This window comes from Schizosaccharomyces japonicus (genome assembly GCF_000149845.2).
Source record: "Schizosaccharomyces japonicus yFS275 unplaced genomic scaffold supercont5.1, whole genome shotgun sequence".
NCBI lineage: Eukaryota > Fungi > Ascomycota > Schizosaccharomycetes > Schizosaccharomycetales > Schizosaccharomycetaceae > Schizosaccharomyces > Schizosaccharomyces japonicus.
In genome coordinates, this window is record NW_011627860.1 from 2,989,206 (window position 1) to 3,016,657 (window position 27,452).

The 27,452-nt window shown below is 44.7% G+C and overlaps 12 protein-coding genes across 12 annotated transcripts; 7 read left to right on the plus strand and 5 right to left on the minus strand.

The window, feature by feature from the left end:
• Window positions 1-320: 320 nt before the first annotated feature.
• SJAG_00620 (chitinase) lies at window positions 321-6,573 on the plus strand. Its single transcript, XM_002171859.2, has one exon. The coding sequence runs from the start codon at window positions 574-576 to the stop codon at window positions 6,457-6,459; it is 5,886 nt and encodes a 1,961-aa protein (XP_002171895.1). The 5' UTR covers window positions 321-573; the 3' UTR covers window positions 6,460-6,573.
• Window positions 6,484-8,672, minus strand: SJAG_00619 (DNA-directed RNA polymerase III complex subunit Rpc82). Its single transcript, XM_002171858.2, has 3 exons — window positions 8,561-8,672; window positions 7,740-8,441; window positions 6,484-7,683 (listed from the first exon to the last, which is right to left on the minus strand). The coding sequence occupies exons 1-3, from the start codon at window positions 8,624-8,626 to the stop codon at window positions 6,751-6,753; spliced, it is 1,701 nt and encodes a 566-aa protein (XP_002171894.2). The 5' UTR covers window positions 8,627-8,672; the 3' UTR covers window positions 6,484-6,750.
• Window positions 8,673-9,271: 599 nt separating this feature from the next.
• Window positions 9,272-11,833, plus strand: SJAG_00618 (DNA polymerase alpha accessory factor Mcl1; the record flags this gene model as incomplete). The annotated part of the gene is made up of 2 exons (XM_002171857.1): window positions 9,272-9,466; window positions 9,515-11,833. The coding sequence occupies 2 exons, from the start codon at window positions 9,272-9,274 to the stop codon at window positions 11,831-11,833; spliced, it is 2,514 nt and encodes an 837-aa protein (XP_002171893.1).
• On the minus strand, window positions 11,786-16,862 carry SJAG_00616 (ATP-dependent RNA helicase Spb4). Its single transcript, XM_002171855.2, has 4 exons — window positions 15,460-16,862; window positions 15,299-15,395; window positions 13,203-15,226; window positions 11,786-13,080 (listed from the first exon to the last, which is right to left on the minus strand). The coding sequence occupies exons 1-3, from the start codon at window positions 15,492-15,494 to the stop codon at window positions 13,439-13,441; spliced, it is 1,920 nt and encodes a 639-aa protein (XP_002171891.2). The 5' UTR covers window positions 15,495-16,862; the 3' UTR covers window positions 11,786-13,080; window positions 13,203-13,438.
• On the plus strand, window positions 12,002-13,159 carry SJAG_00617 (fungal family protein). Its single transcript, XM_002171856.2, has one exon. The coding sequence runs from the start codon at window positions 12,024-12,026 to the stop codon at window positions 12,597-12,599; it is 576 nt and encodes a 191-aa protein (XP_002171892.2). The 5' UTR covers window positions 12,002-12,023; the 3' UTR covers window positions 12,600-13,159.
• On the plus strand, window positions 15,559-16,284 carry SJAG_00615 (ubiquitin-like protein modifier Ned8). The gene is made up of 4 exons (XM_002171854.2): window positions 15,559-15,661; window positions 15,717-15,734; window positions 15,802-15,914; window positions 16,031-16,284. Exons 1-4 carry the CDS (start codon window positions 15,644-15,646, stop codon window positions 16,113-16,115), a joined length of 234 nt encoding a protein of 77 aa, XP_002171890.1. The 5' UTR covers window positions 15,559-15,643; the 3' UTR covers window positions 16,116-16,284.
• SJAG_00614 (thioredoxin Trx2) lies at window positions 16,303-16,865 on the plus strand. Its single transcript, XM_002171853.2, has 2 exons — window positions 16,303-16,459; window positions 16,503-16,865. Exons 1-2 carry the CDS (start codon window positions 16,338-16,340, stop codon window positions 16,771-16,773), a joined length of 393 nt encoding a protein of 130 aa, XP_002171889.2. The 5' UTR covers window positions 16,303-16,337; the 3' UTR covers window positions 16,774-16,865.
• Window positions 16,866-16,972: 107 nt separating this feature from the next.
• SJAG_00613 (cyclin CycC) lies at window positions 16,973-18,451 on the minus strand. The gene is made up of 4 exons (XM_002171852.2): window positions 18,289-18,451; window positions 18,092-18,171; window positions 17,666-18,029; window positions 16,973-17,609 (listed from the first exon to the last, which is right to left on the minus strand). Exons 1-4 carry the CDS (start codon window positions 18,318-18,320, stop codon window positions 17,402-17,404), a joined length of 684 nt encoding a protein of 227 aa, XP_002171888.1. The 5' UTR covers window positions 18,321-18,451; the 3' UTR covers window positions 16,973-17,401.
• SJAG_00612 (hypothetical protein) lies at window positions 18,419-21,653 on the plus strand. Its single transcript, XM_002171851.2, has 5 exons — window positions 18,419-18,686; window positions 18,737-19,298; window positions 19,361-19,376; window positions 19,435-19,728; window positions 19,807-21,653. The coding sequence occupies exons 1-5, from the start codon at window positions 18,525-18,527 to the stop codon at window positions 20,027-20,029; spliced, it is 1,257 nt and encodes a 418-aa protein (XP_002171887.1). The 5' UTR covers window positions 18,419-18,524; the 3' UTR covers window positions 20,030-21,653.
• SJAG_00611 (DNA polymerase zeta Rev7) lies at window positions 20,145-21,086 on the minus strand (the record flags this gene model as incomplete). Its single annotated transcript, XM_002171850.1, has 4 exons — window positions 20,145-20,326; window positions 20,388-20,500; window positions 20,556-20,687; window positions 20,737-21,086. 4 exons carry the CDS (start codon window positions 21,084-21,086, stop codon window positions 20,145-20,147), a joined length of 777 nt encoding a protein of 258 aa, XP_002171886.1.
• SJAG_00610 (AGC/PKC protein kinase Pck2) lies at window positions 21,587-27,385 on the plus strand. The gene is made up of 2 exons (XM_002171849.2): window positions 21,587-22,071; window positions 22,362-27,385. Exons 1-2 carry the CDS (start codon window positions 21,759-21,761, stop codon window positions 25,091-25,093), a joined length of 3,045 nt encoding a protein of 1,014 aa, XP_002171885.1. The 5' UTR covers window positions 21,587-21,758; the 3' UTR covers window positions 25,094-27,385.
• SJAG_00609 (chaperonin-containing T-complex alpha subunit Cct1) lies at window positions 25,134-27,439 on the minus strand. The gene is made up of 4 exons (XM_002171848.2): window positions 27,378-27,439; window positions 27,290-27,337; window positions 27,157-27,242; window positions 25,134-26,913 (listed from the first exon to the last, which is right to left on the minus strand). Exons 1-4 carry the CDS (start codon window positions 27,412-27,414, stop codon window positions 25,408-25,410), a joined length of 1,677 nt encoding a protein of 558 aa, XP_002171884.1. The 5' UTR covers window positions 27,415-27,439; the 3' UTR covers window positions 25,134-25,407.
• Window positions 27,440-27,452: the final 13 nt, after the last annotated feature.

A 27,452-nucleotide genomic window follows, 5' to 3' on the forward strand; every position in this document is an offset into this window, starting at 1 on the left:
AAATTGCATTAAGTTTGGATGGAAGTGACGTCAGATTGTGATTCAGCGGACAAGAGTCATTTTCGCTGCGGCCTCTCAACGTACAACCAATAAGAATTATAGCCGCATACTATCTATCACGCGTCCACTAATCCGCGACTTTGCGTCGGCAGTGAAAAACGCGGAACGTTTTATTAGGTGCAGAGGTGTGGAAGAAAGGAAATCACAGGAACAAAAAACCATAGAAGTAGGTATTTAGCACACAGTTGCATACACAAAATAAAGAAAGTCTCTTGTTTTTTTTTCCTATTTTTTTCCCCTGCTCTCCCCTTAACGTTCCCATACTATGTTTCCTTCTCTCTTCTCATAACGTGCGCGTAATCATCGCTCATGACGTGTTTGTTTATTTACTTTCTCCGCCCGTGCACGCTATTATCATTAAACACTGTAAACACTGTTGACATAGCAACAATGTAAACAAACAAGCTATAAAGATGACAGACGCGCTTCTTGGAGGACCGCAATCTCAAAACAAACCCGTATACACAAGCAACTGCTGCTCTTTCTAAGACTCTACTAGTCTATATCGGAGCAATGCAGCTGTGGATACTATTTTTCCTCCTTTTTGCATTCTTTGGCGCGCAGGTTCGCGCCTTCCAAGCAAACGCGTCCACTAACCTTGTTGGTTACTGGGGCTCAAACTTGTCAGGCAAATTTGCTGGACAAGATCAAAAACGCCTATCGGCGTACTGTTCCAACTCTCCCTTTGATGTAATCGTACTTTCATCCGTTGTTAATTTCAACAAGAACGGCTGGCCCGTTTACGATTTTGGTAATCTCTGCAGCGACAGCGTGACGTATGAAGGCACCGACCTTAAAGTGTGTCCCCAGATGGAGACCGACATTAAGAAATGTCAGGCTGCGGGGAAGAAAATTATACTTTCGCTTGGCGGGTATGCGGGAGACTACGGTCTCGGATCTTCGGGTGATGCCTCCAACTTTGCCTTCCAGCTTTGGAATGTATTTGGAGGTGGTGAAAGCATCTACCGTCCATTTGGCAAAGCTGTTGTCGATGGTTTCGACTTGGACATTGAACATGGCTCCTCTCAAGGCTATGCTGATCTCGTGAAGCGTATGCATGAAATTTACAAATCCGATCCCGACCACACGTATTACCTGTCTGCTGCTCCCTCTTGCGCACAACCAGATGCACTTTTGAGTGACTCTATCTCTAAAACGAGTTTTGACTTTTTGTTCATTCGCGAATTTAACACGACTCTCCGTGCTGAGTGCAAAAACAAAACCGGAAAAGGTTTCAAGTCTTGGCTAGAATATGTTGAAAACAGTGCCTACAACACCGAGACCCGTCTTTTCCTTGGCCTTGTTTCAGACAAACGAGCTGCTTTGGATGGGTACAGAGATGTGAACAATATGACCGACTTTGTTCGTGACTCAAAGGCAAAGAGTGACGATTCCTTTGGCGGTGTTGCTCTTTGGGATGTCAGTTTGGCTTATTTGAACAAGGTCAATGGAACAACGTATGCTGAGTATGCCAAGAAGGCTTTGAACTCCTCTTATTCTTTAACTACAGGATCCACTTCGACCGACGACGGAAACAGCGCTTCCGTTAATGAACCAGCTGGCACGACTACAGTCTCTACTTCGATTCTTGCTACATCGTCTGGCAAGAGTGCCAGTACAGTTTCAAGCTCAAAGTCAAACTTGCATTCTGCTGCTTCATCCTCTTCTCCATCCTCTTCTCAAACAAGCTCCCTTACCACGTCCGTTATCTCTTCTCAAGCGGCACATAGCCTTTCTTCTTCTTCGCATGCTGGTCATGCATCGAGCAGCAGTATTGGTTCTTCTTCAAGTGCTTTCCGGACTGTTCAGCCCGCGAAGGAGAACCCTACGGTGTCTGCTAGTGCCTCTAGTATGAATGTTGTCGGAACTTCCTCTTATTCTGAACTCTCTGCTTCCACTTCTCCTTCTACAACATTGTCATTGAGCTTCAGTTCTAGTGCTGCTGAAAGTACTCCTAGTTTGGCTACTAGCGCTGGCGCTAGTAGCTCATCAACTGCAGCAAGCACTCCTGTTGATTCTTCATCCAGCACTGTTACCACTCCTGAATCAACGGAGCAAAGTTCTACTGAAGAGATTCCTGTTACGTCTACGGTGTCTACATCTACGTCTTCGTCTTTATCTCCGTTTTCTACTTCTACTTCTTCTACTTCTTCTTCCAGTACTGCCACAGTTTCCAGTGAAGAGGGTGCGGGATCTGATAGCACATCTTTGGACAATAATTCCTCTATCGAATCTTCAACCAACATTGAGTCTCAAGTGATTTCTACCCCTGCCATCTCTTCCTCCACTGTTAGCACTACTCCTTCTGTTGAAACCTCTGCCGAAAGTTCGGCTCCCAACAGTTCTCTGCAGTCGTCTTTCCAGTCCCAAACTGATTTTTCTTGGCCCGTATCCTCTACCTTAGAGAGCTCTACAACAACAAATGCTCCTGATGTTGCATCCATCGTCACTTCAAGTTCGTCTTCTGTAACTGTCTCTAACGCGGTGTCAGTCAGCTCATCAAGTTCTGTTGTAAACAGCGCTTCTGAATCAACTTCCGCCGCCTCTTCAGACTTGCCTTTTACGACGACTTTCAGTTCCTCTTCCCCTTCCTCTGTCTCTTCAGTTTCTTCTTCTATATCTATCTCTGATTCTGTTTCTTCTTTTACAGCTGTTTCTGATTCTGTTTCTGTTTCTAGCGTTCCCTCTGACTCGTCTTCAATTTCCTCTGTTTCCTCTGCCTTTGCTTCTGATGCTACTTACTCAATAAGCTCTTTTGCCCAGGCATCTATTTTCTCTACCGAAACGCTGAACAGTGAATTCAATTTCTCTTCTTCCAGCGCAGATGTTTCTTCACCTTCGACTGTGTTGACGGTACCATCGGTAACTTCTGAGCCCGAGGCTTCAAGTTCTTCCTTCATTACTGCTACCTCTCTACCTGAGAGTGCTTCTGCTGCTTCCGATTACTCTTCAGCATACGAAGTTCCTGCTCTTCATTCGTCCGCTTCCACGCATTCAAAGCACTATCGTACTTCAGTTATTATTGTGACACCCGTTTCTTACCGCACAACTACTTTGACATCTTGGGTTCACTACGGTACAGGTTCATCTGCTGTAATTGTCACAACTACTCAGAGCGTGGCCGGCCCCGTTACCGTTTCGACTGTTGTTGTTCCAATTGAATCAACAAGTGCTGACTACAACAATGGAGACAGTGTTTCTCTTGAAAGTTCTGTTACTACACCTACTGTAGCTACTCCGACGATTATTTCTTCAACTGGTTCCAGCTCATCCGCTGAAAGCTTGGCCACGAGTGATTCCGTTTCTTATACAAGTTCAAGTCAACAACCAATTGCTTCCGAAGATAGCTCATTCACTTCCTCGGATCTGCCTCTCTCTTCGACGGCTGTTTTAGGAACATCTGCTCAATCACTGTCCACAAGTGCTTCTGCTTCTATATCCGCGCAACAGCAAACTTTTTCCTCGAATGTCTCCACCTCTGTTACTTCAAGTACTCTTGGACCATTGATTTCTTATACACAGTCTTTGAACGTTTCTTCTCAAATTTTGCCCACAAGTACTCCTTCGGCTTCCGTTTCTACTCAACAACAATTCAGCTCTATCGATTACTTCAATGCGTCTTCTTCGAGTATTGAAAGATCATCTTATTCTGCTGTATCTACTTCTTCCTTGAAGCCTAAAGTCCTGACAACAATTCCTATAATTTCTACTGGACAACCAACTCTTCAAAATAGCACTTCAGCTACTCGGGTTCCGATATCTTCGGGATACAGCAGCAGTGTTGAAACTAAGGTTCCTGTTTTTTCCACTGTTCAAACAAATTACTCTACATCTCCCTTAGCGACAAAGTCTGTCTTGACTAACTCGAGTTCTGTGAATACGTTCTCGAAAACGTCGTTGTTAAGCGCTAGTTCTGTTTCGACTTCCGGCGTTTCATCTTCGACAAACAACACATCCTATTTCTTCACTTACACCTCGTCGTCGTCTAGTTTGACATCCTCTTCGCCTATTGTTCTGTCTGTGCCCTCTGTTAGCAGTTTCACTTGGTCCCCAAACACAACAACTTCGTCGATTACTGTTTCTCCCTCTTCAACCTCACACAGATTATCGTCCGTTATTCGTTCTGCTTCTTCTTTCCTTAATTCGTCTTCCAATATCTTGTCTACGTGGTCCCCAACTGCATCTTCTTCTGGAGTCAGTCTTTCAACTCAGTCTTCAAGCATATTCAAGCATTATAATACCTCTACTACTAGTGAGTACTCTAGCACGGCCGTGTCGAGTTCCGTGCCTGCTGTAAGCAGTAATGCCACTGCTTCCACTTCTTCTAGTGCTCTTTCGTCGAGCATAGTCACTACTCCCTTATTGTCTTCATCTGTCTCTGCTAAGACTAACAGTTCGACAACTTCGGCTTCTACTTTATACACTGCACCTACTTCCAGTCTTCAAACAAACTCCTCGACGTCGTCCCTTTCCTCGCTTTATCCTGCATCTCTCAACTCCTCAACTGTTTCGAAAGTATCTGCTGAAAGCTCAACTTCAAGTCGACTCCTAACATTGGTGACTCCAACAATCACGTCTTCTTCACAGACGAATTCTTCAACCACTTTAGCTGCTTCCTCGACGCTACTCCAGAGTACAGTGAAAGCTTCCTCTTCTGCGAAGTTTGTTAACGCAACTGTTGTAAGCACTCCTTCTACGCGACTTCCGTCGACTAGTTCAACAAACTCAACAACTATCTCCGGTAAGAAGGATTTGCTTCCAACGGTGACAGTTACCTCGTTTACTGTTGTCGCAACTGACACGACGACCTTCACTACGACTGATGCGACAATCACTATAACGACTACTGATGAATGGGGTTACCCTACGGTTTTAACAACATATTCCGTTGCCACCACTGATCCTAACTACTACACTGATGACGATGGTAATGTTATAACTGTCGAGTATGTCACTGCGACTGCTGATAGTGATTCTGTTCCTTCCGCGACAACAACTGCAGAATCTGTGCCAACTACAGACATATCTTCGGATTTGACTACAAGTGTCGATTCTACGACAGGTGCAACGACTGATGATGTGAGCCCATATGCGACACCTACTACTACTATCGTACCAAGCACAACAGATGTACTGGCAACAACGGCTTCTGCTTCTGTGTCTTCTCAAGTTACAGATGATTCCGATTCGTCCACTGTTAACACCGATGCTACTACTGGGGACTTGTTTACAACTACTTACACTACGGTGGAATGGGGTTTCACAAATGTTTACACAAGTACCGGTACATCTACTGCCGGCTCGGGTAGCTCAAACGAAGCTGTCACGACCACATACACAACCGTTGAGTGGGGCTTTACAAACGTTCATACAAGCACTTACTATTTGAGCGGCAGCGCTACTACCGACATTGCGACCATCGAGAGTCCCACTACAACGAATCCCGACAGTACAACTGCCGCCACAGAAGCAACTTCTACGGATGCTGTTTCGTCAGCCATTGAAACTACATTTGTGTCAACCGATATGTGGGGATTCCCTACTACCGTTGTATCCTCCACAGTTATCACAGGTAGTGCAGCGACCTCCGAAACTGAATCCGTTTCTGAGACCACTTACGTTTCCACCGATGAATATGGCTTCTCTACTACCGTAACGTCGGCAGCCTCCACATCAACAAGTGAAACTACTGGTTTGGACTCGGCTATTGCAGCGACAACAGCTTCCGAGAGCACAATTATTTCAACTGATCAATGGGGTTTCCCTACTACAGTGACCAGTACCATTGAATCGACTACGGACACGCTGCCTGCTACAAGTACACAAACATCTGAATCAATCGTGACAACTACTGACCAGTGGGGTTTTGCAACTACTGTGGATGTTGTTTCAGCTTCGTCGTCGATCAGTACATCAACTGATGAATTTGAAACTGCAGCAACAGTTGTCACGGAGGCGGGACTTAGTTCTACGGCAACTACGTCTGAAATTGTTTCAACAACTACTTCCTCTGATTATACATTGGACATAACCGATAGCACGACTGCTATTTACTCTACTTCTGCTGAAGTAGAAACAAGTGTTACCGACACTGTTACTACGACGACCGCTGCTGAGACTACGACTGCTGCGCAAGCAACGTCCGTCAATTCAGCAGGTCGCTGGTACTCTGCTGTCAGGGCTACATATTCGGTTCCTGCTGGATTTTACTGGTCCGAGATAAACGGCATACCCGTTTTGGAACCAACTGCAGGAGCACTCAGAAAACGTAAGGTCGTTACTCAACTTCCGAGATCTATTGTTAAGCCAGGTGAACCTCGCCGGACGAGTTCATCTAATATGGGTTTTATCAAACCTAAGGCTTATTCTACATTTATCACCTCAACCATTGTCCGTTGAGGTGTTTGATTGTTTTTTGTATTTGGTTTTTTTGTTTATTTTCATTCATAGAACTTGCATCTATTAGCAGTGCTAATTTATTATCTAATAACAATTTATATATTGTCCTCTGAATTCAGTTAGGGAAATGAGAAAGAGGGAGTTGTCTACCGCAGAAGTGTTGGATTATTGCCAATACCTTAGAAATTTCCAATATTGTTAAGAGCACGTTTATCATTTACGCCTTTACTTATAATGACTTATAACAACACAAACACGAAAATGGATTTGGAACGACAATATTATTTACTTTTAAAAATCCCCAAATAACATAACCAACTCATCCAAACGAGCTAATTGAACCAAAAGTTGTTGCTCCACAAGTCCCAGCTTTTTTAAGTCTGCCAACTCAAACTTTTGTAAATATTTCTCTTCGTTCCCCTGCACGTTGCTGCGCTCGACTTTCTGCAACAAGAGTGATCGTTGATCCCGTTCACTACGCAACCGTCTAAGAACGCGAACCATGGATTTGAACAATTGGTCAAGCAGGAGTGAGTAAGCTCTATCAGTACGGTGGAACCAAAGGTAGAATGTTTTTGAGGGTGCCCGGTCGGCAGAACGAGGGACTTCTTGGATGTCAAGAGCACCTACTTCGCACATTGAGGTGAGGTGAGCACGAATGTCTTTTTGACGAAGTAGTGCAAGATTTGAAAGTTGTTGCTCAGCAATTTTTCCCTTGTCCTTTATTATGCGAAGTAGAGTCTTAGCTTGATCACCGAGCTTTTGTTCTATTATATTTTCGTAATGTATTTCGCGCAGCACAGTGGAAAGGTAAGTATAGTCAACCATCCACTCGCCCATAGCGCGTGTGCCGGTTTTAGTAAGGAATCGAAGGGAACTATCAGCAAGGAGTTCCAAGTGCTGTAAGAGTGCAGCCGCCTTGCGATCACGTTTACTCTCGTCTGCTGCTTCTGCATCCATGTCAACATCTTCATCCTCATCTTCGTCATCTTCATCATCTTCGCCGATTAACACAGGGTTTGAGACGGAAAGTGTTTTTAAGGAGGAATCCTTCACGATGCAGGAAACTAAATCTATGTCGTCTTTGAAGTGTCGTGAAAGCTCCATAGTAGTAAAGAAGAAATGCTGGTTAGGCATGGGTATTCCGGCAGTTTTGGTTTCCAACAAGGAAAGTACATGGGAATAAACAATAGAAGTTGTTTTTCCAATACGTCGCTCAGCCAGCTGAACAAGTTTGGCATTACGATCAAAAATTGAATCTTGCTATTCCGGATTCGGACGAGGGCATCTGGGTCGGGTACAAGAACAAAGTCATCACCATCAGCAGTCTCGTCAGCGGCACCAGCGCGACGCCTGCGTTTGCTAGGACGGGCGAATGATTCGATTGGCTTTCTCTTCATACCGACCTCCTTTGATTGTTCAGCAGCATCAAGCTTGGCCAGGTCTAATTGAATAGCGTCTTGAATTTCATGGTTTCTTTTCGCATCCGACATATTTTCCGACTTCAGGCGCTCTGTGTGCTTAAGTCGAAGTTCCATCTCTTGGTCAAACATGGGTATAAGATGACGAGGTTGAACAACGTCGAGGAACTTTTTTTCCATCAAAGCATAAATTTCATTTCTGAGCTTGTTGGTTTCATCGTCAACAGCATCGGGGTCTTTACCAAATGCCTTAAAGATATCCGAGACGCGAACGCGGCCCTGAGTTGCGATATACTTAGCGATAGATCCAGCTTCTTGGGATACTCGCTGAGAAATTATGTACACAGCCTTTCCTTTCCGGACAAAGTTATAGATTTCAGTCCATTGAGCTTCATAGTGTGTAACTTCCCGCAGGTGCTCGATTACCTTCGCGTACAGCACTAAATGATGGCGCATCAAGGAGACTAAGGCTTGACGAAGCTTTTTTAATGGGAGTTTCGTTCGAGAACGCAGAGTTTGAAGCGTCATTCGTCCATGATTCAAGAGAGCATGGCATACAGTCTACAGGGTTAGCAAGGAGAGCTCATTTGCAAGTCAGAAGGAGTGAAGTTTTCACTGAGAAACTAATTCTTGGTCCAAGTTCGTGTAAACCCCAAGAACCAGCACAAAAAAAAACATACAGCACAACATTCACCAAAGAACTCTTGAATGACGACCTCACAAAGTTCTACCGCGTACTGCGACATGTTGTCTCCGAGCCAGACTGGCAGTAGGCGTTGGGAGAGGTAAAATGGTGGACACTTTTCCTTCGACTTCACACCCACGACGACAGAAAAATACAAAACGGGGAATTTACCAAGTTTCTTACAGATTTCGCTGTTATTTTTATTGAGAGTTCTTATTTACTAAGGTTTAGTTATGTTATCTTTTTTTCAACCAGGTTGTCCCATCTATTGAGGAGTTATCAACTTGAACATTTTTGCCTGGAAAAACATACTAAAACAAATTAAAACTGTGAAATGGAGACGAGTTATGCGGAACGAACTAATATTTAACGAAGTAGACTAATTTAAACCTCAAATTCCGTATTCTTTGGGGGTATTATACATTCCGGTAACAAGTCAGTACGAGTGCTACATCAAAACCAAACTGCACAGTTAATGTGATCGTTTCATAACAGTTGTATGGAAAAGCACCAGGGTGTTTATGGACTATTTTGTGGAATCAATTTAAGCATAGCTGGTAATTCTCTTTAAGAAGTATTTTCCACTCGCCATTCTCTTTTCCAACTATTGAACACTCTTCGACTACGGTAATCGTACAGCAAACAAAGCAAACCTCGTCTTGGCTTGTTCCCTTTTTCCATTTTCGTGCGTCCGGTTTCCACCACCATGTCTACTGCAAACAGGCTGGTTCCTCGCTATGCTCATACGGATGGTTTAACACGTCTTTGTTATTCACAGGACGGTAGTCTATTATTTACAGTCGGCTCTAACCAGGTCGTTCGCAAGTTCCAGGTGAATTCTGAGGAGGAGCCTGAAAGTATCGACAACCACCAGGATCCCATTACTGGAATTGCAGTATCGGTACGCTGAATGAGTTCTGCTTTTCGCAAAGATAACTAATCCGCTTAGAAAGACACGTTTTGTACGTGTTCCGAAGATGCAACCGTGTGCGTATATCCCATTGCTTCGAAGGGTGAATTTTCGTTATTGACTCGCTGTACTTTGCCGGTACGAGATGTGGTCTATTCAGCTGATGGTGAATGGATTATTGTCGCCAGCGACGAAACCATTGTGAAAATGGTAAACGTTAAGGATCCCATGCAAACACACGTCTTTCGTGCTTCCAAAAAATCGAACAAATCAGTCTCTGTCAGCCCTTCTGGTAACTGTTTAATCATTTCGTGCTGCGATGGAACGTTATATATGTTTGATTTACATACTCGTGAGCTTGTTCACACAGTTCGTGACGTTATTCTGTCTACCGAAAGCACTTCTGAGATTTGCACTACGGCTGTATGGCATCCGTCGGGTGAATACTTTGTTGCAGGTACTCATGATAACGGTATATCGCTCGTTTCGTCTACAGATTGGTCTATTCTAGATACGCTTAAAAATGGAGGACACACAGCACCTATTACAGCTCTTGCATGGTCGTCAGACGGTCTTTATCTTGCCAGTTCTGGACAAGATGGGCGAATCATAGTTTGGGACATACAAACACGTACAGTTGTTGCCGAACAGGCATATGGTAACGTCGTGGCCCTTGCATGGCAGCCATTCGCAAACGTTTTGTCATTCACCACAAACCAAGGTGTTTTATATACATGGCCACAAGTGGTTGCGTCTGTCCCGGCCGCATTGGATGCTTCGAAAAAGCCTAGTCGTTCTCACAGACAGCGTGAGGAGTTGAGCAGTCTGTTTGGTGACGAAGAAGTTAGCGTCAGCAATGATGGCATTGATGTTAGCCGTACGCTGGTCGATACGGAAAGTGCTGTCGATGCTGGCATGAACGACTTTGCTGCTGAGGGAAACGATGATGAACTTGACATTGATGCAGACAGCTACATGATTAATGAAGACGACCTTCAAGCCGTTCGTCGCAAACGGAAGGCACAAGAACTAGCAGCTGCTAACGATCAAGCTAAAAAAGCCAGCAAAAAAAGAATATTTCAAACTGATGTTCATCCACCTGTTCATCCCGGTAGTACCCCGTGGCAAGGAAATCGTCGTTACTTAGCCTTAAATCTTGTTGGTTTCGTATGGACCGTTCGTCAAGACGAAGCTCATCATACTGTTACCATTGAATTTCATGATGAATCAAAAAACAAGAAATATCATTTCACGGACGAAAACCTTTATGATATGGCTTGTATAGATGACCAGGGTGTTGTTTTCGCTGCACCAGGTTCGAAAAGTGAACCTGGCGTTCTGCATTTCCAACCGCATAGTGACTGGGCAGGACGGTCGGAATGGACTGTTCAGTTTCCAGGTGAGGACGAAAATGCAGTGTGCATAGCCCTAAGCGATCGAGTCGTTGTAGCCTGTACAACTCTTGGTTATGTTCGTGTATACTCTCGCAGCGGATTTCCCCTGCGGGTTTTTCGGTTTTCATTTCTTCCCTTTGTTGCCTGTGTCTCTTATAAAAGCACAATTATGATTGTTGGTAATGAAGGTGTTGGACCTGATGGTACGCCTCGGCTTACAGCATATATTGAAAATGTGCAGGGTGACGATGAGGGCGGCTTGGAGAACCAGACTGTCTTTCAGAACGCGTGTATGGTGCCTCTTCCTCCACAGGGTCAGTTGATGAATGTCTTTTTCTCCGATAACGGCGATCCGTATATTTTCGATTCTGCCGGTGTGCTACTGACATTGTTGCATTGGCGTCAGCAAGGTCAGGCCCGTTGGGTTCCTGTACTGGATACCACACAGTTGGAACGCTTCGTGAATCGTGAAGAACGTTATTGGCCAGTTGCCGTTATGGACAACCAGTTCCATTGTATCATTTTAAAGGGTGCACTTCAATACCCCTACTTTCCACGACCCATGGTTACTGAATTTGACATGCGGGTACCATGTACGCAGCTTCTCGGAGCAGAAGAAATGTCTGTCGCTAGTCTTGAGGAGCAATGTGTTCGTTTCCGTGTGCTTCTTGCTCTGCTCGATGACCGGTTGGCAGCAGATGCAGAGGACGAAGATACCGAGCAGTCGAATGCAATTGCCTTGCAACGAGCACGACTCCAAGCAAATGCAGACAAGGCTGTTCTGCAGCTTGTTCAAAAATCTTGTTTGGAGGAGAAGAACGACCGGTCGTTAGCACTTGTGCATCGACTTTGTCGCCCAGCAAGTGTTCTTGCTGCACAAAAAATTGCTTTGCACCACAACATGACATCGCTTGCTGAAAAGATTGGTGAAATTGCTACGAAGAATGCCAATTCTGGTAATTAGAATTTATTCCATTTAATCTGATAAGATTACAAAATTCATCATAATTCATTAAGTGTTATGCTCGTTTCGTAGAACGACCATCTTATCTTCTAACAGAGTTATCTTATCTAAACTTTATTTTCATATCTTAGGAGTCGTATCGAGAGTCGTCGGCAATTTCGCTTGCCTCCCGCCTGCCACTATAGAGAAAATGAGTGTCGGGCAGTTGGCGGAGAACGTGAGGTGCACACGTCGCATAGCAGCTGCAATGTCGAAAGAACAAGGCGCACAAGACAAAGCTGCACCTGCCACCGCTGCAATGAAGCCGCAGGTGCTCCAAGCGAAAATCCAAACGTCCGTAAGTTTGACACGAAACCTCATCAGCTCTTGGCTGGGCCCAGAAGAGCCGCATGGCAAAAACGCGAACAATGAAGCGGATCAAGAGACACAATTAAAAGCACGTCCTCCTCGTCTTGGTTTAGGAGCAACAGCGTCCCAATTAGCATCGAAAACAACTCACATGCCAGTGTCCATGAATGCGAAACTAAACAGTCTTCCTCCCGCTCTCAAAAAGAAAATCGAAAGACAAATGCAAAAACGAAAGGAAGCTGAAACCAAGTCAGCTCGTTCCACGTCTTCGTCGGGCAATGCAGACCCGGGAGACGACAGCGAAGACGATGATGATGAGGACAGCATGACTTCAAAAGCGTCCGTTTTGTCGAAGAAACGCTCAAAGGCCAATATTTCCAGTTTTGATATGTACAAAAATTCAAAAAAACGCCGTTAGTGTATGATAGATGCCTAGCGGTATGTATATAAAGATGGAGTTAAAAAAAAGCAGCTAACCAGGACGAGAGCTGCCAATTTTTGGTACTAATAATTGCAATGGCAAAGTGATACGGTGCCAGTGAGGAAAGTGACGATACCAAAGAAACAGTGTGTTTAGGTCATTTTTTGGCTTTTGTTTGGTCCAACCTCGTCTTTAAAGCTATCTTTGGTGCCATCGTTTCAGGAACGATGAAAGAATGCTCTTCTTTATGACCCGAGGTTAATCCTATAACTTCCAGGTAATCCCAAGTAACGGGATGTATACGCTCTCCCGTCGAAAAACCAACTGTAACCAGGAAAACCGGAACGCTTCGTATCCTGCTTTCACCAATTCGGCAGGCATTTCCCTAGGAACATAAAACTGCTCCTTCCAAGGAAGCACCATAGAGCCCAGCCAAAAAATTCGCGAGAGCGCAATCATGTTGATTACACAATAAAAACTGTATTGATCACATTAGAAACTTAATCATATAACACTGGAAAATGTCGTTTTCTTTCACTCGCATTCCCAATACAGAGGGCCGAAATAGGACCAATGAAAAACAACGCAATAAAAACATACCAAGGCCGTTTGTAGAGCACCAATGCTACAATAAATGCAATGTAGAACAACGGAGGAGCCGCATTAGCAGCCAAAAGTGCAGGAATAAAGTACCGTAAGCATAACATTTCGTGGTGGCAGATGAAAGGTGTTGCAACTGGGACCGAAAATTGAAGAAGTAACATCCGAACAAATATAACGCACTGAAAAATCAAACTGAAACTTTGTAATAAATGTGATAAATAAAAGTAAAATGTCTAAAAACCACTGAGTATGTCCACCTTTTTTCCCTTTGTAGCCCGGTCCACTCGTTTTGCTTTTTTCTCCTTTTTCAGAGCCCTGTAGTCATCATCGAGTTCTGACAAATCCTCGCCGCTGTCGGAAGGAACAGTTTCTTCTTCTGCAGGCTTTGTAGTAGCTTCAGATGCAGAATCGTTGGTCGACGTTATTGCTTCCTTAGCTTTGCCGACGGAGTCCGCTGTACCCAATTCACGAGCCTCGCGAATCTTTTCACGACGATTTCTTCTCTTCTCTCTGCGCTCAACACGCTTTTCTTTGCGCTCTTTTTGCTTTGACCAAGCCTCTGTTTGCTTTTTACGTTTCTTCGAGGGTTGATGTGACTCTGGAGATAGAGCTTGTTTTTCCAAAGCGGCTTGACGAGCCTTCTCGCGGTTGGTATCACGGAAGGCAATAGAAGCAGTGTCAACTTTCTCCGCTGTAAAGTCCTCGTCCGTATACTCGACATCACGGAGCTCTGGCATTTTTGGCAGATGTAACAGGGCGTATGCTGTAGCCATTTGAGGAAGATCGAGTTCCTTAACGCGAAAAATAAATGACGCCTGATGCTTCGAGTAAGCCTTGACGTGAGAAACAAAAGCACGAAGACCCTTTTCGTAAATGTCACGATCTTTTTTACAAGCCTTCCTCAAAGTGGAAACAAGTTCTTTTAAAGCAGTCTCGTCACACACGCCCTCTGGAATTTCGGCACGCTGAATTGGCACTTTGCGTACGCGTAGCAAATCTTCATACTCTTCTTCACGACCTTCGTGTAGCATTACAATTGAAAGACCACGTTTTCCCGCACGGCCAGCACGACCGGCACGGTGGGAAAAGGATTTTGGATCGAGAGGTGGATCCATTTGCAACACAATATCAACATTGGGGATATCAAGACCGCGTGCAGCAACATCCGTAGTAAACAGCACAGTCTTTTTCGATGCCGAGACAAACTGTTCAAAATGGCGGGTTCGGTTCGATGGCGCTTGCTTTCCATGCAAGGGGACAATGTCATATGGAAGTTTCATGCCAGCCAAAAGCGTTGTAAAGTAATCAACAGTAGCACATGACAAAAAGAACACGATTGCCTTTTCAAAAGATGTCGTGCTTAAGAGTTTTAGCAAGCATTGAAGTTTGAACTTTACAGGAACTACCATGGACTGAATGGATAGAGAAAGGGGAGTTCGTGCATCTTGCTGCTTCATAGCAACATTGACTGTGATGCGAACGCTGTTCCGAAGACCTGCCACCCGAAGGAAACTCGAAATAGTATCGTTCATTGTTGCACTGAACAATCCCGTGCGGCGCTGTTTGGGAAGTCGACTGATGATCGATTGAAGCGTCTTTTGGAAACCCATGTCAATCAAAGTGTCCGCCTCATCCAAAATGAGAATTTCTAACCCTTTGGTACTAATGTTATCAAGCAACTCGTTAATGCGTCCAGGCGTTCCGATAACAATCTCAGGAAGAGTTTTCTTGTAAAGTCTGATATCTTGAGCGACGGAGTCTTTTCCACCAATATAGTTGACGGCCGTAAGCTTTCGCTTCTGTGTGGTCTTCGTTTTCTGCGAATTGGAATCCCCATCCTTGTCTTCATCCTCATCCTGATACACGAGCAACTCCTGGGTCACATTGAAGATCTGTGTCGCCAATTCACGAGTCGGTGCGATGACCAATGCACCAATTCCGATTTCGTCAGCGTCACGACGAAGCACTTTTTGAATAGCAGGAAGAAGATACGCAAGAGTCTTTCCTGAACCTGTCACGGCCTGCATAAAAATTTTGTGTTAGTTTTCATTGAACAGTAGTCGTGATGAAATGGATTCAAGAATTAAACATACCTCGACTACGAGATCTTTATTTTTCAGAAAAAGAGGAATAGAGTTTTCCTGAACTGGAGTCATATTGGTAAAACCCATGGCCTGAACGGCGCGTTTTCTGTAAAGATGAAAGTTAACGAAAATTCATTTTAAAAGCGTCAAAAAACGAGATTTGCACGTACAGCCACGGCTCAATGTTCAAGTCTTGAAAACTCATGGTAGACGGGGTACAAATGTGCCGTTAAAGAGCGACAGAATTGGATTCCTTTATGGGTCCTCGCGGTGGTGCACGAGTCGGTGAGAGCGCGAAATTAGTTTCATAGGAGCAGTCGGCGACGCTTCCTTTCGCCAACACCGTTTTCAACCATGCTGATCAAAGTAAAGGTACGAGTTCTTTGAAAATGTTGTGTGCATCTAGTAACGTGTTTTCGTTGTGCAGACCCTTACAGGAAAAGAGGTATGAGCGTTGTCCTTTCAAAATCAATTCCTGGTTAGCGCTGGTAGCTAATTGCTTTTGTAATTAGATTGAGTTGGACATTGATCCAAACGACAAGGTTTCACGTATCAAAGAAAGAGTAGAAGAAAAGGAAGGAATTCCACCTTCTCAGCAGCGGTTAATTTTTGCTGGAAAACAAATGTAAGACGAAAACAGGAGGAAGCATACGAAGCTGTGGACAGATATATGCCTTGTTCCTTGTTTTTTATTCTTGATTGACTCGTTCTCTCGCATCTAGATACTAATGGGCAATTCAGGTCTGATGAGAAAAGTGCAGAGACGTACCACTTGGAAGGTGGAAGCGTGTTACATTTGGTACTTGCACTTCGTGGAGGCAACTAGAAACATTCGTTTGCTGCACAACTGTCTTCAAGTATTAGTTATCTTGAGTACCATGCCAATAACAAATAATGATCGTTTAATACATTCAGCAAAGTTCAAGTAAATCCTTCCCGTAGAAGATGACAGAGCAGAACAATGCCTAGCTTGGTTGGATACCGTATGAATTAGATTTTGTAAATACCACCATAGAAGTTGTCATTCTCCAAGCCTTTCGATACCACCATGTCCATGAAATCGCTGGCAAAGACACTATTTGGCGTGTCCAAGCGCACCTTCTCGTACTCCTCAGCTCTTCGCGCAGTGCATCCTGTCGTTTCTAGTGCTGTATTCAACGAGAAAATTAGGTTTGTAGGCTGTTTCTGCGTCGCGACTAATCCCTGTTTATAGTTCGCCGAAATTGACCGTTGCTGACTTCTATGCCACCTGGTGTGGTCCTTGTAAAACAATACATCCTCTGTTGGTTACTTTGAGTGAGAAATACGACGACGTTTCGTTCATTAAGGTCGATGTTGATCAAATGCAAGACCTAGCACAACAATACGGCGTGTACGCCATGCCGACACTCATGGTATTCAAAAACGGTAAACTACTCGACCAAATCGTTGGAGCAGACCTAAAATTGCTTAGAATGTCCATAGCGAAAAACCGTTTAAAGTGAACTCCTCTCCCGACCTAGAATAACGAAATGAATGCGCACATTGTAACAGTAGATGTAATTCTTTAACACATATGTACTACATGTGAATGGGAAACGGTAGGAAGGTTGCTGGACTTGTGTGTCTTTAATATGCACCAAAACGCGTGACGTCAGTATAGTTTACGCGTTTTGCAAAAAAGCTTAACTTAGTGCGTCTGGATTTGCATTTATAAGAAAGTTAAAAAGCATGTGACAACCTTAACGAAGGCTTAATTGATAGTTATTAGTTTTATGTAGAAGAGTTAAAAGATTTGAACAATTAAAGGATTTGTTTGTTCTCTAATAAACGAGAACTTTAGGGCTCCGACCTATTTCCCTCCATTTTTCAAAATCAGTTTCTTCTATCAAGAAAAACTTTTGTAGTTTCTTGAAATTGAATTCATTAAACACTAGCAATCGGTATGTCAGTACAATTTCAAGTGACCCGCATTTCAGCTTAATTCGCCGAAACCTTAATCGCAAACCCGAAAGTGACTAAATAAATTAACCTTTTAGGCTTGAAGCTTATTATCATCAGTCATGATTTGACGAATGCAATTGTTCATATAGCTTTTTTTTATTGACCCAATTCCCATCTCCATTTGTGCATTTACGACTGGCCCAATCGTCCTGCTAATGCAAGCAGATGTTGCATGCACGCAGTAATACGAAAGACATCAATCTTTTCCAAAGATGGTTTAAGCTTTAGGAGTGCCTGTGGATCATCAGCGCATGCCCATAAAGCTGCTGCGTAGGCAATTTCGTGTGGGTGACAAATAAGTGACAATTGCGTGGCATACGAGTCGTTGACCAGTCCCCTAAATTGTTGTTAGCAAAAAGAATGAATTTGGTCCAATTATTGTGAGCACTTTACCAGGCCAACTCAAGTTGTTTTTTTGTAATCAGGTTTTCACGATATATCTTTTCTAAGGTCGGATAGGGATGAAAGACAATAACGTAGGCATCAAGATGAGAGAGAATATGCGATTCAGTTTGAGCAATCAAGCTTCGACTTGGTTTCACGCTATCAGGCCAAAACTGAATTGCCTCAGCTGTAACAACTCGAATGTGAACGGGACATTCTTCGACCTTGCTTGCTAAGTAAAGACATGCAGTAACGAATAGCTCGCGCTCTTTAGGCTCATGTTTGACCGCGTGGATGTAACGTTTTAATAATACAGCAGCAGTCGCCTGCGCTCTTTGACGAACCTTGAGCTTTGTACCAAAAGACTTGATCACTAAATGGAAGGTGTCGTGTTAGTACGCTGTCATACTGTTTCATGGAACTGGAATTACTTACAATTCCAATATTCGATAGATGAATCATCAAATGTTGGTCTACTCAGGGCAAACTGGTCAAATGAAGCAAACCATTTCTTACTGTTCACACCGTGTTAGCTCATTGTACTCATAGAATCAGTTTTCCACAGAGAAAACTTGTGTGAAAAGACGCGTCTTTCGCACATAATTACGCGTTCACAACAAACAAATCCGTACAATTGACTGGAATTCCAGTAGTTTGCAGCCATAAAGCTACTGTAAAAGCCTTATTTCATGTATGAGAAACACGGGAACAACCTCAATTACTAGATTTACAAGCAAGGTAGGGTAAAACTTCGTCTTGATTTTGTTGGTTGAGAATTGAAGGTTTGTTACGAACAACCGTGTAGACACCAAAAACGTTGAATAAATTCCTACCTAAAAGATAGTCAAATCAGACGGTATGGGACATTATGCACGAAAAAACTCAAACAGATGCTTCATTTGAAGGTCTGTTGGAAGATTTTCAGACGTTAAAAGGTGCCGCTACATTGCAAAATGACGAGCAATACCAAAAGTTTGACCTCTGGGACAAAGTCCCAGAACTCTCTTCTGCGAAGAAGAACATTGTATCTGTACGTGAACATTCGAATTCTTTTGTTCTAAACGCGTTAACACCTGTCAGACGCGATCTTTTGGCCATGCGACAAATTGGAATTCCCCAAAAAACATCATTAGCAATCATTACCTTCTCACAAACTCACCAGATACCAACGTATTACATGACTGGTTCAAAAACTCACCTCATTCACGCGTCTTTCTCAAATTACTACAAAACTCCTCTGAAGGCGATGTCGTTGTGACACAAAGTATTCTAGGAGGCTACGGTTACTTTGCTTGCGGCGGTCTCTCTGGGATTGTTTCCCGGACACTAACAGCTCCTCTAGACCGTTTGAAAGTCCTTCTCATCTCTAATACACAGCGGCAACCCTTGTTCTCTCTTCATCATTCGGCCCTACTCGAGGCTAGCAAAACGGTTTGGCGGAAAAATGGAATACGCGGATTCTATGTTGGAAACGGGTTGAATATACTAAAAGTAATTCCAGAGTCCTCCATACGTTTCGGTACATATGAAGCAGCGAAACGGTTTCTAAACAGAAACAACAAAACCCAACCAATCAGTCCTGGCAATGCATTCCTTGCTGGCGGAATTGCCGGCTCTGTCGCCCAAGTATGCATGTATCCTTGTAAGTTGTTCCTCTTTTTGTTCTCTCGAGTTTCCAAGTGTGAAATGCTAATCATGATTCAGTGGACACCATAAAATTGTACGTGTAGTCAGCGCTGTGATTCCGAAATTAGATGCTAACCGGTAACTGACAATAGCCGTATGCAGTGCGTTTCCTTTGGCCTGCAAAATAAGAGGCGCCTTATGATGTCCGTGGTGAAAGACCTGTACAAAGTCGGCGGTCTGCGGGCATTCTATCGGGGCGTATTGATCGGTGTGCTGGGCATATTCCCATACAGTGCTGCTGATTTAGGGACATTTGAAGGCATGAAGCAAATGTGGATACGCATATCAGCACGAAGACAACATGTGGATGCAAGTGATGTCGAACTACCCAGCGCATCTGTTCTTTGTTTCGGTGCTCTTTCAGGAAGCTTTGGAGCAATCCTAGTGTATGTTTTCTTTTTTATTTTTTTTTTTAATTTCGCTGTAAAGCTACTCGGGTCATTATTACTAACAATGGTTTACAGATTTCCGTTGAACGTTTTACGCACACGGCTACAAACACAAGGAACCGCTGGTCACAGGTCAACGTATAAGGGTTTCTGGGACGTTGCACACAAAACCATCCGCAACGAGGGTTGGTCAGCACTATACAAGGGTCTCTTCCCCAATCTACTAAAAGTTGCTCCAAGTGTAGCTATATCATACCTTGTGTACGAGAGTTCAAAGAGCTGGCTTGGACTGACGTGACGGAAAAAAGAGGGAAGGAGGTAAAAAAAAAATACGAATTTGTTATGACTTGTTTCGGGAATGGTTTAGGTCAATATAGAATGATGTTTCCACATTTATCGTCTCGTTGCTTCGTTTAAGCTTCCACCCACGCTTCAAATAGTACGGGCCCAATATTAATGTTCTGAACAGGAATCGTTCGACTATGCAGCAACCACTCTTTCTCGTCAGTTTCCTGCTGTGCGGCAATCCAGGAATGATAATTGCCTGGACGGTCGTGATCAGCTTTAAAGCTTAGGCGCACGCACCAGGTGGTTCCTACAGCAGAAAGTTAGCCATCATGACACGAGAAAGTGTGTGTGTGTGTGTACACGCATACCAGACGGCAACGGTTTTAAGCCTTCAGCAGCGCGAATAAAGCGAACGATGGCAGCCCGCAGGCTTTCGACAGACTCTGCTTCTGTAACGTTGCGACCGTTTTGTGCAACGGCACTAAGACGTTAGAGTGGATGAAGGATGAAGGATGAATTGCTTTCCGCTCACATACGGTCGATCGAGGAACACTGAGGAAATCGTTGGGAGAGACTCTGTGGAAAAGACAAACCGTTCGAGAACCCGTTGAGACTCTGAGAGCAAGCACACGGCTATTCTACTGACATGACCCTGAAGGTAAGCAACGCTGTTGTGAATGGGGAGGGGAGGAAAAAGGCACACCGAGTTTGTCTTACCGATTGAATTTCAGCAACACAGGACTCGACGACTTTGGCAATGTAGCCGGAGAGTTTGGGGTGTCGGCTCTGCCAGACAAGGGTGTTGTATAGTTGGGTTTTCGTGAACAGGGCTGATGTGAGTAATGGGGACACTGGCAAGGAGTGTTTGTTTCGTACTCTTGGGATAAACGCCTCGCAAGTATAAGAGTGTATGGATACAAGCAGTAACTGAGTGTTAGAGAGGATAAGGCGGGGATTCGAGGGAAGAGGAAAGAGAAAAGAACTTGTCGAGGGTCCTCGAGAGCAACCGGTTCAACCATCACGATGGATCCGATGAGCTCAACGAACCCAGCAGCAGCACATCCCATCGACCCTCACTGAAACTTCAGACTCTCTTACAAAATACTCCAAACTCTTCTGTGCATCCTTTCACGTTAGTCTCAATTAATAAATAAACAAAATAAACAAAACAAGAAAACAGAAAAAAAAAAAAAAAAAAGAAAGCTGCTCACTTCGTATGCTCCATTCTTGATTGTCCATTGTCGTCAGCAACCTCAAACTGTTTGCAGTTGCACGGAGGAAATCGACGATCCAAGTCTCATCAAACGAAACGAAACACGACCAAACCAAACCAAACCAAAGTGAGCAATTGCCTCTACTGTTTGTGTGAATTTTGTATTTCGCCTCTGTGCTCTTGCTGGTTCTGCGTCCACCTTCAGCTGTGTCTGCTCCTTCTGCTCATTCCCTCCTAACCTCCTCTGCTACCTCTGCTACCTCGCTCCCACCTCGCCCTCCACCACCACCACTTTCCCCATTCCCCCCACTACCCACCACCCCCACGCCTGGTGGTGAGTTTCTGCCGACCGTCGCGACCCGTTTGTTTTGGCCGAACTACCGAACTCTCCCACCATCGCTTACTACCACCCAAGCTACAGCTAACTGACGTCGAGTTCGGTGCCCGACACCTCCGCTAGGAACCAACTTCTAGCTACACTGGACGAAAACACAGAACACCGTACCTCACGGTTTCCCTTAAAGAAATGAACACAATCAATGACGCTATTTGTGAGGTTGAACGGAAGATCGGCCGGGAACGGTCTATGATCCACGGTGCCCGTGCAATGGAGCAATTGACGAAGAACCAGGTAATCCACCAGCAGCTGCGAGCAAACATCAAAGAAGCCGAAAAAAACATTGCATACTTGGAAGAAAGACTGCAGAAACTGCGGCTACGACAGGCTGGGGTGCATTCTAAAAGCTCGACGAGCGTGTCTGGACTGTCCACAGGAAACGGACAGGACTCGGAGGATAAGAGTAAAGAGACAAACAGTCAGCCGCCGTTGACAAACCTCGGTAAGTATGGGATTAGGGGATGGACGTCAAGTCACGTCGAGCAGCATCGAGCAAATGCGAGAAACGACGGTGGACGACGGTGAGCCACGGTCGGATTAGCGACGAGAACGGTGCTCGAGGACGACGCGTTCTGTGTGACTCGGTTCGACTCGGTTTCAGCTCGGTTTCAGCTCGTCCTTGAGCCGTTTCACTTGGTCGTTGCGGACGGTCCTGCTCGAGAGTCTCGTCTCGCTTTCGCTCGACGGACTCTCTCACATACTCTCTCACAGATCCCCTGCTAACATCCACAGACATCATCAAATATGACACTCCCATTACAATTGCCAAAATCTCAGTCATGCTGCAGCAGCTCGAGTTCAAACTCACACTCGAAAAACAGTTCCGCGAGGGCATTGACAAGATGGCCAAGCTGTATCAACGGGAGGGCGACAAGCGAAGCATTTTCGAGGCCGAAACCAAGAGAGTAGAAAGCGCACAAAAGATCAAGCTCCTTCAGCAGGCTCTGAAGCGGTATCATGACTTGCATATCGAGATTGATGAAGACGACCTCAACACAGGCACCCAGCTCATCGCACCCAACATCCGTCGTCCGCAGTCGGGAACGCTCACTATATGCATCGGCTCTCTCCGCAACGTGAACCATTCGTCTACCAGCATCACTCGCACAACCGAAACGGTTGCCGTCATCAAAATCGAAGATGTGGAACGGAGTCGAACGAGGCCGAGCCGGAACGACAAGTTCAACGAGGCCTTTGACATTGACGTGGAAAAGGCCAACGAGGTTGAGATTGTGGTGTACGACAAAAAGAACGACAAAACAATCCCCATCGCGCTGCTTTGGATTCGTCTTTCAGATCTCGTGGAGCAGCTGCGACGGAAAAAAATCGAGCAAGAAATCTCTGACTCTGGCTGGGTCAGTGCGGACAAAATGGACACGGATCCTTTGTCGAAAAGCACGGGCAATCGTCGGTCACTTCTTGTAATTCCTAAAAACGAAACCTCTCATGGGTCATCCAGTACTACCTCCGTCGTCAGCCCGCCTGTCTCCGCATGGTTTTCCATGGAGCCTGTTGGGCAGATCTACCTTTCCCTTAACTTTGTCAAACACAACCTCCGCAAGCGGCCGTTCGATGCCGGACTGGGCCGCCAGGGCGCTATTCGTGCGCGCAAGGACACGATTCACGAGGTGTTCGGCCACAAATTTGTGCAGCAGCAGTTCTACCAGATCATGCGCTGTGCATTCTGTGGAGAGTTCCTCAAAAATACATTTGGCATGCAGTGTGAGGATTGTCATTACACCTGTCACAAAAAGTGTTACCCCAAGGTCGTCGTCAAGTGCATTTCCAAGCCTAGTGACGGCACGGAGAACGAGTATGAGAAAATCAACCATCGCATCCCACATCACTTTGAAGCGCACACCAACATTGGTGCCAACTGGTGCTGTCATTGCGGTTATATATTGCCTTTGGGCAAGAAGGTTGCTCGCAAGTGTACTGAATGTGGTGTCACCGCTCATGTTCAATGTATGCACCTTGTTCCCGACTTCTGTGGCATGTCTATGGAAATGGCAAACCGTATTCTTTACGAGCTGCGTACCACCAAACCACGAAAGACTCCTACGGCAACTCGTTCCGCTTCTATTCCCTCGACCCCGGTCAGCAAACTTACTTCCAAGTCGGAAGCTAACCATGCCAAGAAGGACTCTGTTGTTTCTACAACGTCGCTGATTTCTCCCCTGGCACCGACTCAACAATCACCTCCCCCTGTTTCTACCCCAGTTTCTGTGCCCGTTATCGAAATATCCAGTCCACCTTCTCTTACTCCCGCACCGTCTATCAAACGGAAACCTATTCCCCCAGGTGATAATGAGCAGCCGCTGTCTCCTTACTCCATCCCGCAAGCAGAAGCCGAGACCCCTAAACAAGATGTAACCATAGTCGATTCCGTTGGTCGGCCTGTTCAAGCGACTGACGCCAATCTCGCCAAGACTCTTGTTGAGCCCTCTAAGGTGGTCGGTTTGGATTCCTTCAACTTCATCTCTGTTCTCGGTAAGGGTAACTTTGGTAAAGTTATGCTCGCAGAGTCAAAGAAAACCAAAAATTTGTTCGCCATCAAGGTTCTAAAGAAATCATTTATCCTTGAGAATGACGAAATTGAAAGTATTAAGTCTGAAAAGCGTGTTTTCCTTGTCGCCAATCGCGAAAAGCACCCGTTCCTTCTTAATCTGCATTCGTGTTTTCAAACAGAAACTCGTATTTTTTTCGTTATGGACTATGTCAGTGGAGGTGACCTAATGCTTCATATCCAGCAAGAGCAATTCTATCCCCGCCGTGCACAGTTTTATGCGGCTGAAGTCTGTTTGGCGCTCAAATACTTTCATGATAATGGAATCATCTACCGTGACTTGAAACTGGATAATATTCTGCTGAGCCCGGATGGTCATATAAAGCTTGCTGATTATGGACTTTGCAAAGAAAACATGTGGGACAAAAATACCACTGTTACCTTTTGCGGTACGCCAGAGTTTATGGCTCCGGAAATCTTGCTTGAACAAAAATACACACGAGCCGTCGATTGGTGGGCTTTTGGAGTGCTTATTTACCAGATGTTACTCGGTCAGTCGCCGTTCAGAGGTGATGATGAGGAAGAAATTTTTGACGCCATTTTGACGGACGAGCCTCTGTATCCTATTCACATGCCTCGTGATTCTGTATTTATTTTACAGCAATTGCTTACTCGCGCCCCAGAGAAACGTTTGGGTTCTGGGCCAAATGACGCTGAAGATGTTATGGCTCATCCCTTCTTCAGTAATATTAATTGGGATGACATTTACCATAAACGCATTCAGCCGCCATTTGTTCCTAAACTTGAGGGACCTAAAGATACGAAATATTTTGATGAAGAGTTTACGAGTGAACTCCCCATTCTTACTCCCATTCAGTCTACCCTTTCGCCTGAGATGCAAATGCACTTCGAAGGCTTTTCCTATATTTCCGATTTTGATACACCTCTTGGCAACTAGCCTCATTAAGCATTTCACGGCGATCCTTTCACACGTTCTTTGTTATAAAGGTTGTCATTTGTTTGTACATGTTTCATTTAAGCAATATATTTTTTTTACGCTTCAAAGAGTGTACTCAGTTGAACTCATGTATATGTATTACGTGGCACTAAGGGGAATTGCAGCTGTTCAAATTGAACCTCATTTTTTCCTCATGTGAAATCTTGCATTACTGTCAAATAATTGCTTCATTTTTCCTTCTAAATTTTACCAACAATCAGTACTATTTTGAGAAAAGGCATGCTCCAACAAGTACATTTTTCACTACAACATGTCTAGTGCATGCCCGCATGAGGATCTTCGGGTTGCTTTTCGGGATCCAGCTTAATGCTTGTGTCAATGCGGAGAATAGCAATACAAGCCTCTACGGCACTCTTAATGCTTTTCAGTTTGGACATCATAGGCTCAAGCACACCAGCTTGAACATTGTTGCGGAGAGTGCCGTTCAGCAGATCAAGACCGTAGAACTTGTAGTTACGCTTCTTTGAATCAGTGGGATCGGCATTCTGGGCAGCTGCATGGTAAGCACGAAGCTTAGCCGTCAGCTCACTAGAGTCCTTGGCAGCATTTACAGCCAACGTTTTGGGAATTACCAGCATTGCTTGGGCAAACTCAGCAATGGCAAGCTGCTCACGCGAACCAAGAGACGTAGCGAAATTCTCGAGGTAAATGCTCAAAGCCGTTTCAACGGCACCTCCACCGGGAACAACGCTGCCGCTTTCCAGAGTCCGCTTGACGACGCTAAGGGAATCATGAATAGAACGCTCCATTTCATCCAAAGAGTATTCGTTAGGGCCACGAAGAACGATAGAGGAAGAAGAGAAGGCCTTTGTGCCCTTGATGATAATACATTCGTCATCGGAAAAGCGTTCTTGCGAAACCTCTTCGGCGGAACCAAGGTAAGAACTCTCAAAAGTTTCTTCGCCCTCCAAGTTTGACAAAGTACTGATCATCGTAGCACCGGTAGCCTTCGCGATGCGGCGTAAGTCTTCCTTCTTGCAACGACGAACAGCCATGGCACCAGCTTCAACAAAAGACTTCAAGCAAAGATCATCAATACCCTTAGTAGTGAGAATAACATTGGCGCCAGCATTAAGAATCTTTTTCACACGCTCCAAAGTAATGGCAGCCTCTCTTTCACGAATTTTTTCAAGCTGGTCAGGGTCATCAATCGTCACATGAACACCGAGAGCCATACGGGCCTTCTGTAAGTTCATATCCAAGACGGCAATCTTGGCATTTTGAATACGTGTCTTCATAGCCTGACTGGCAATTGTACAGTTGAGAGCGTAGCCCTTGATTAAAACAGATTCCGTGGAACTGCGACCATGGGCCTTAAGGATGTTCACAGCTTTCACGGGATAGCGAACCTCTCCACGAGGATTAATGGCCTTCACCGAAAGCATGGCATCAACAACCATGCTGGCAAAGAAATCTGAATCGGATCCAATAATTTTGGACGACATACTGGTCTTGGCAACGTTGATTAAGCAATCGCGACCAAGGCTCTCGACATTACACTTCAAAACTTCCGTCATAAACTTTACAGCCTCACGCAAAGCCAGACGGTAGCCAGTAATGATGGTGGTAGGATGAATCTTGTTTTTCACAAGTTCATTCGCACGACGAAGAAGCTCAGCAGCGACGATAACAACACTAGTCGTTCCATCACCGACCTCCTTGTCTTGTTGTTGTGCAAGTTCGACGAGTACCTTGCCGGCAGGGTGTTCTACGTCAAGTAAAGAAAGAATAGTAGCACCATCATTCGTTACAGTAACATCCTAAAGCGGTCAGCAAGTGAAAAGAGTGACATATTAAACAATTCAATTCTCCAAATGAGGCTAAGAAGACAGGAGGACCGTGTTGACTCAGTATCGTTCAGATTGTTGTAATTGTTTTTGTCGTAGCACTCATGGCAATGTTACAACCGGTTAATAACCAGAACAAGTCATCAACACTTGAACAGGTTTCCTTTACTAAGTGACACTCCTAGCCTTCACTGTATGAATAAATTAACAACTTACACCAATATCGTCGACAAGCATTTTGTCGAGACCGACGGGACCCAGAGATGATTTCACAACATTTGCAATAGCCATAGCAGCCAAAACTGTTCATTAGCGGACGGTTCATAGAGATTCTAGCGAGAATTCTTACCGTTCTGGTTGCGAACATCTTCACCACTGATTTTCTCTCCTCCTAGGACTTCGTTGTTAGAAAAAAATCAGCTAAAGTGATTACATACAGAGAGTAGTATCTCTAGGAGCCTGAAAAAGCGACATTCTTTAGCTAAAACCTGCAAAGAACGTTGTTGACTTTT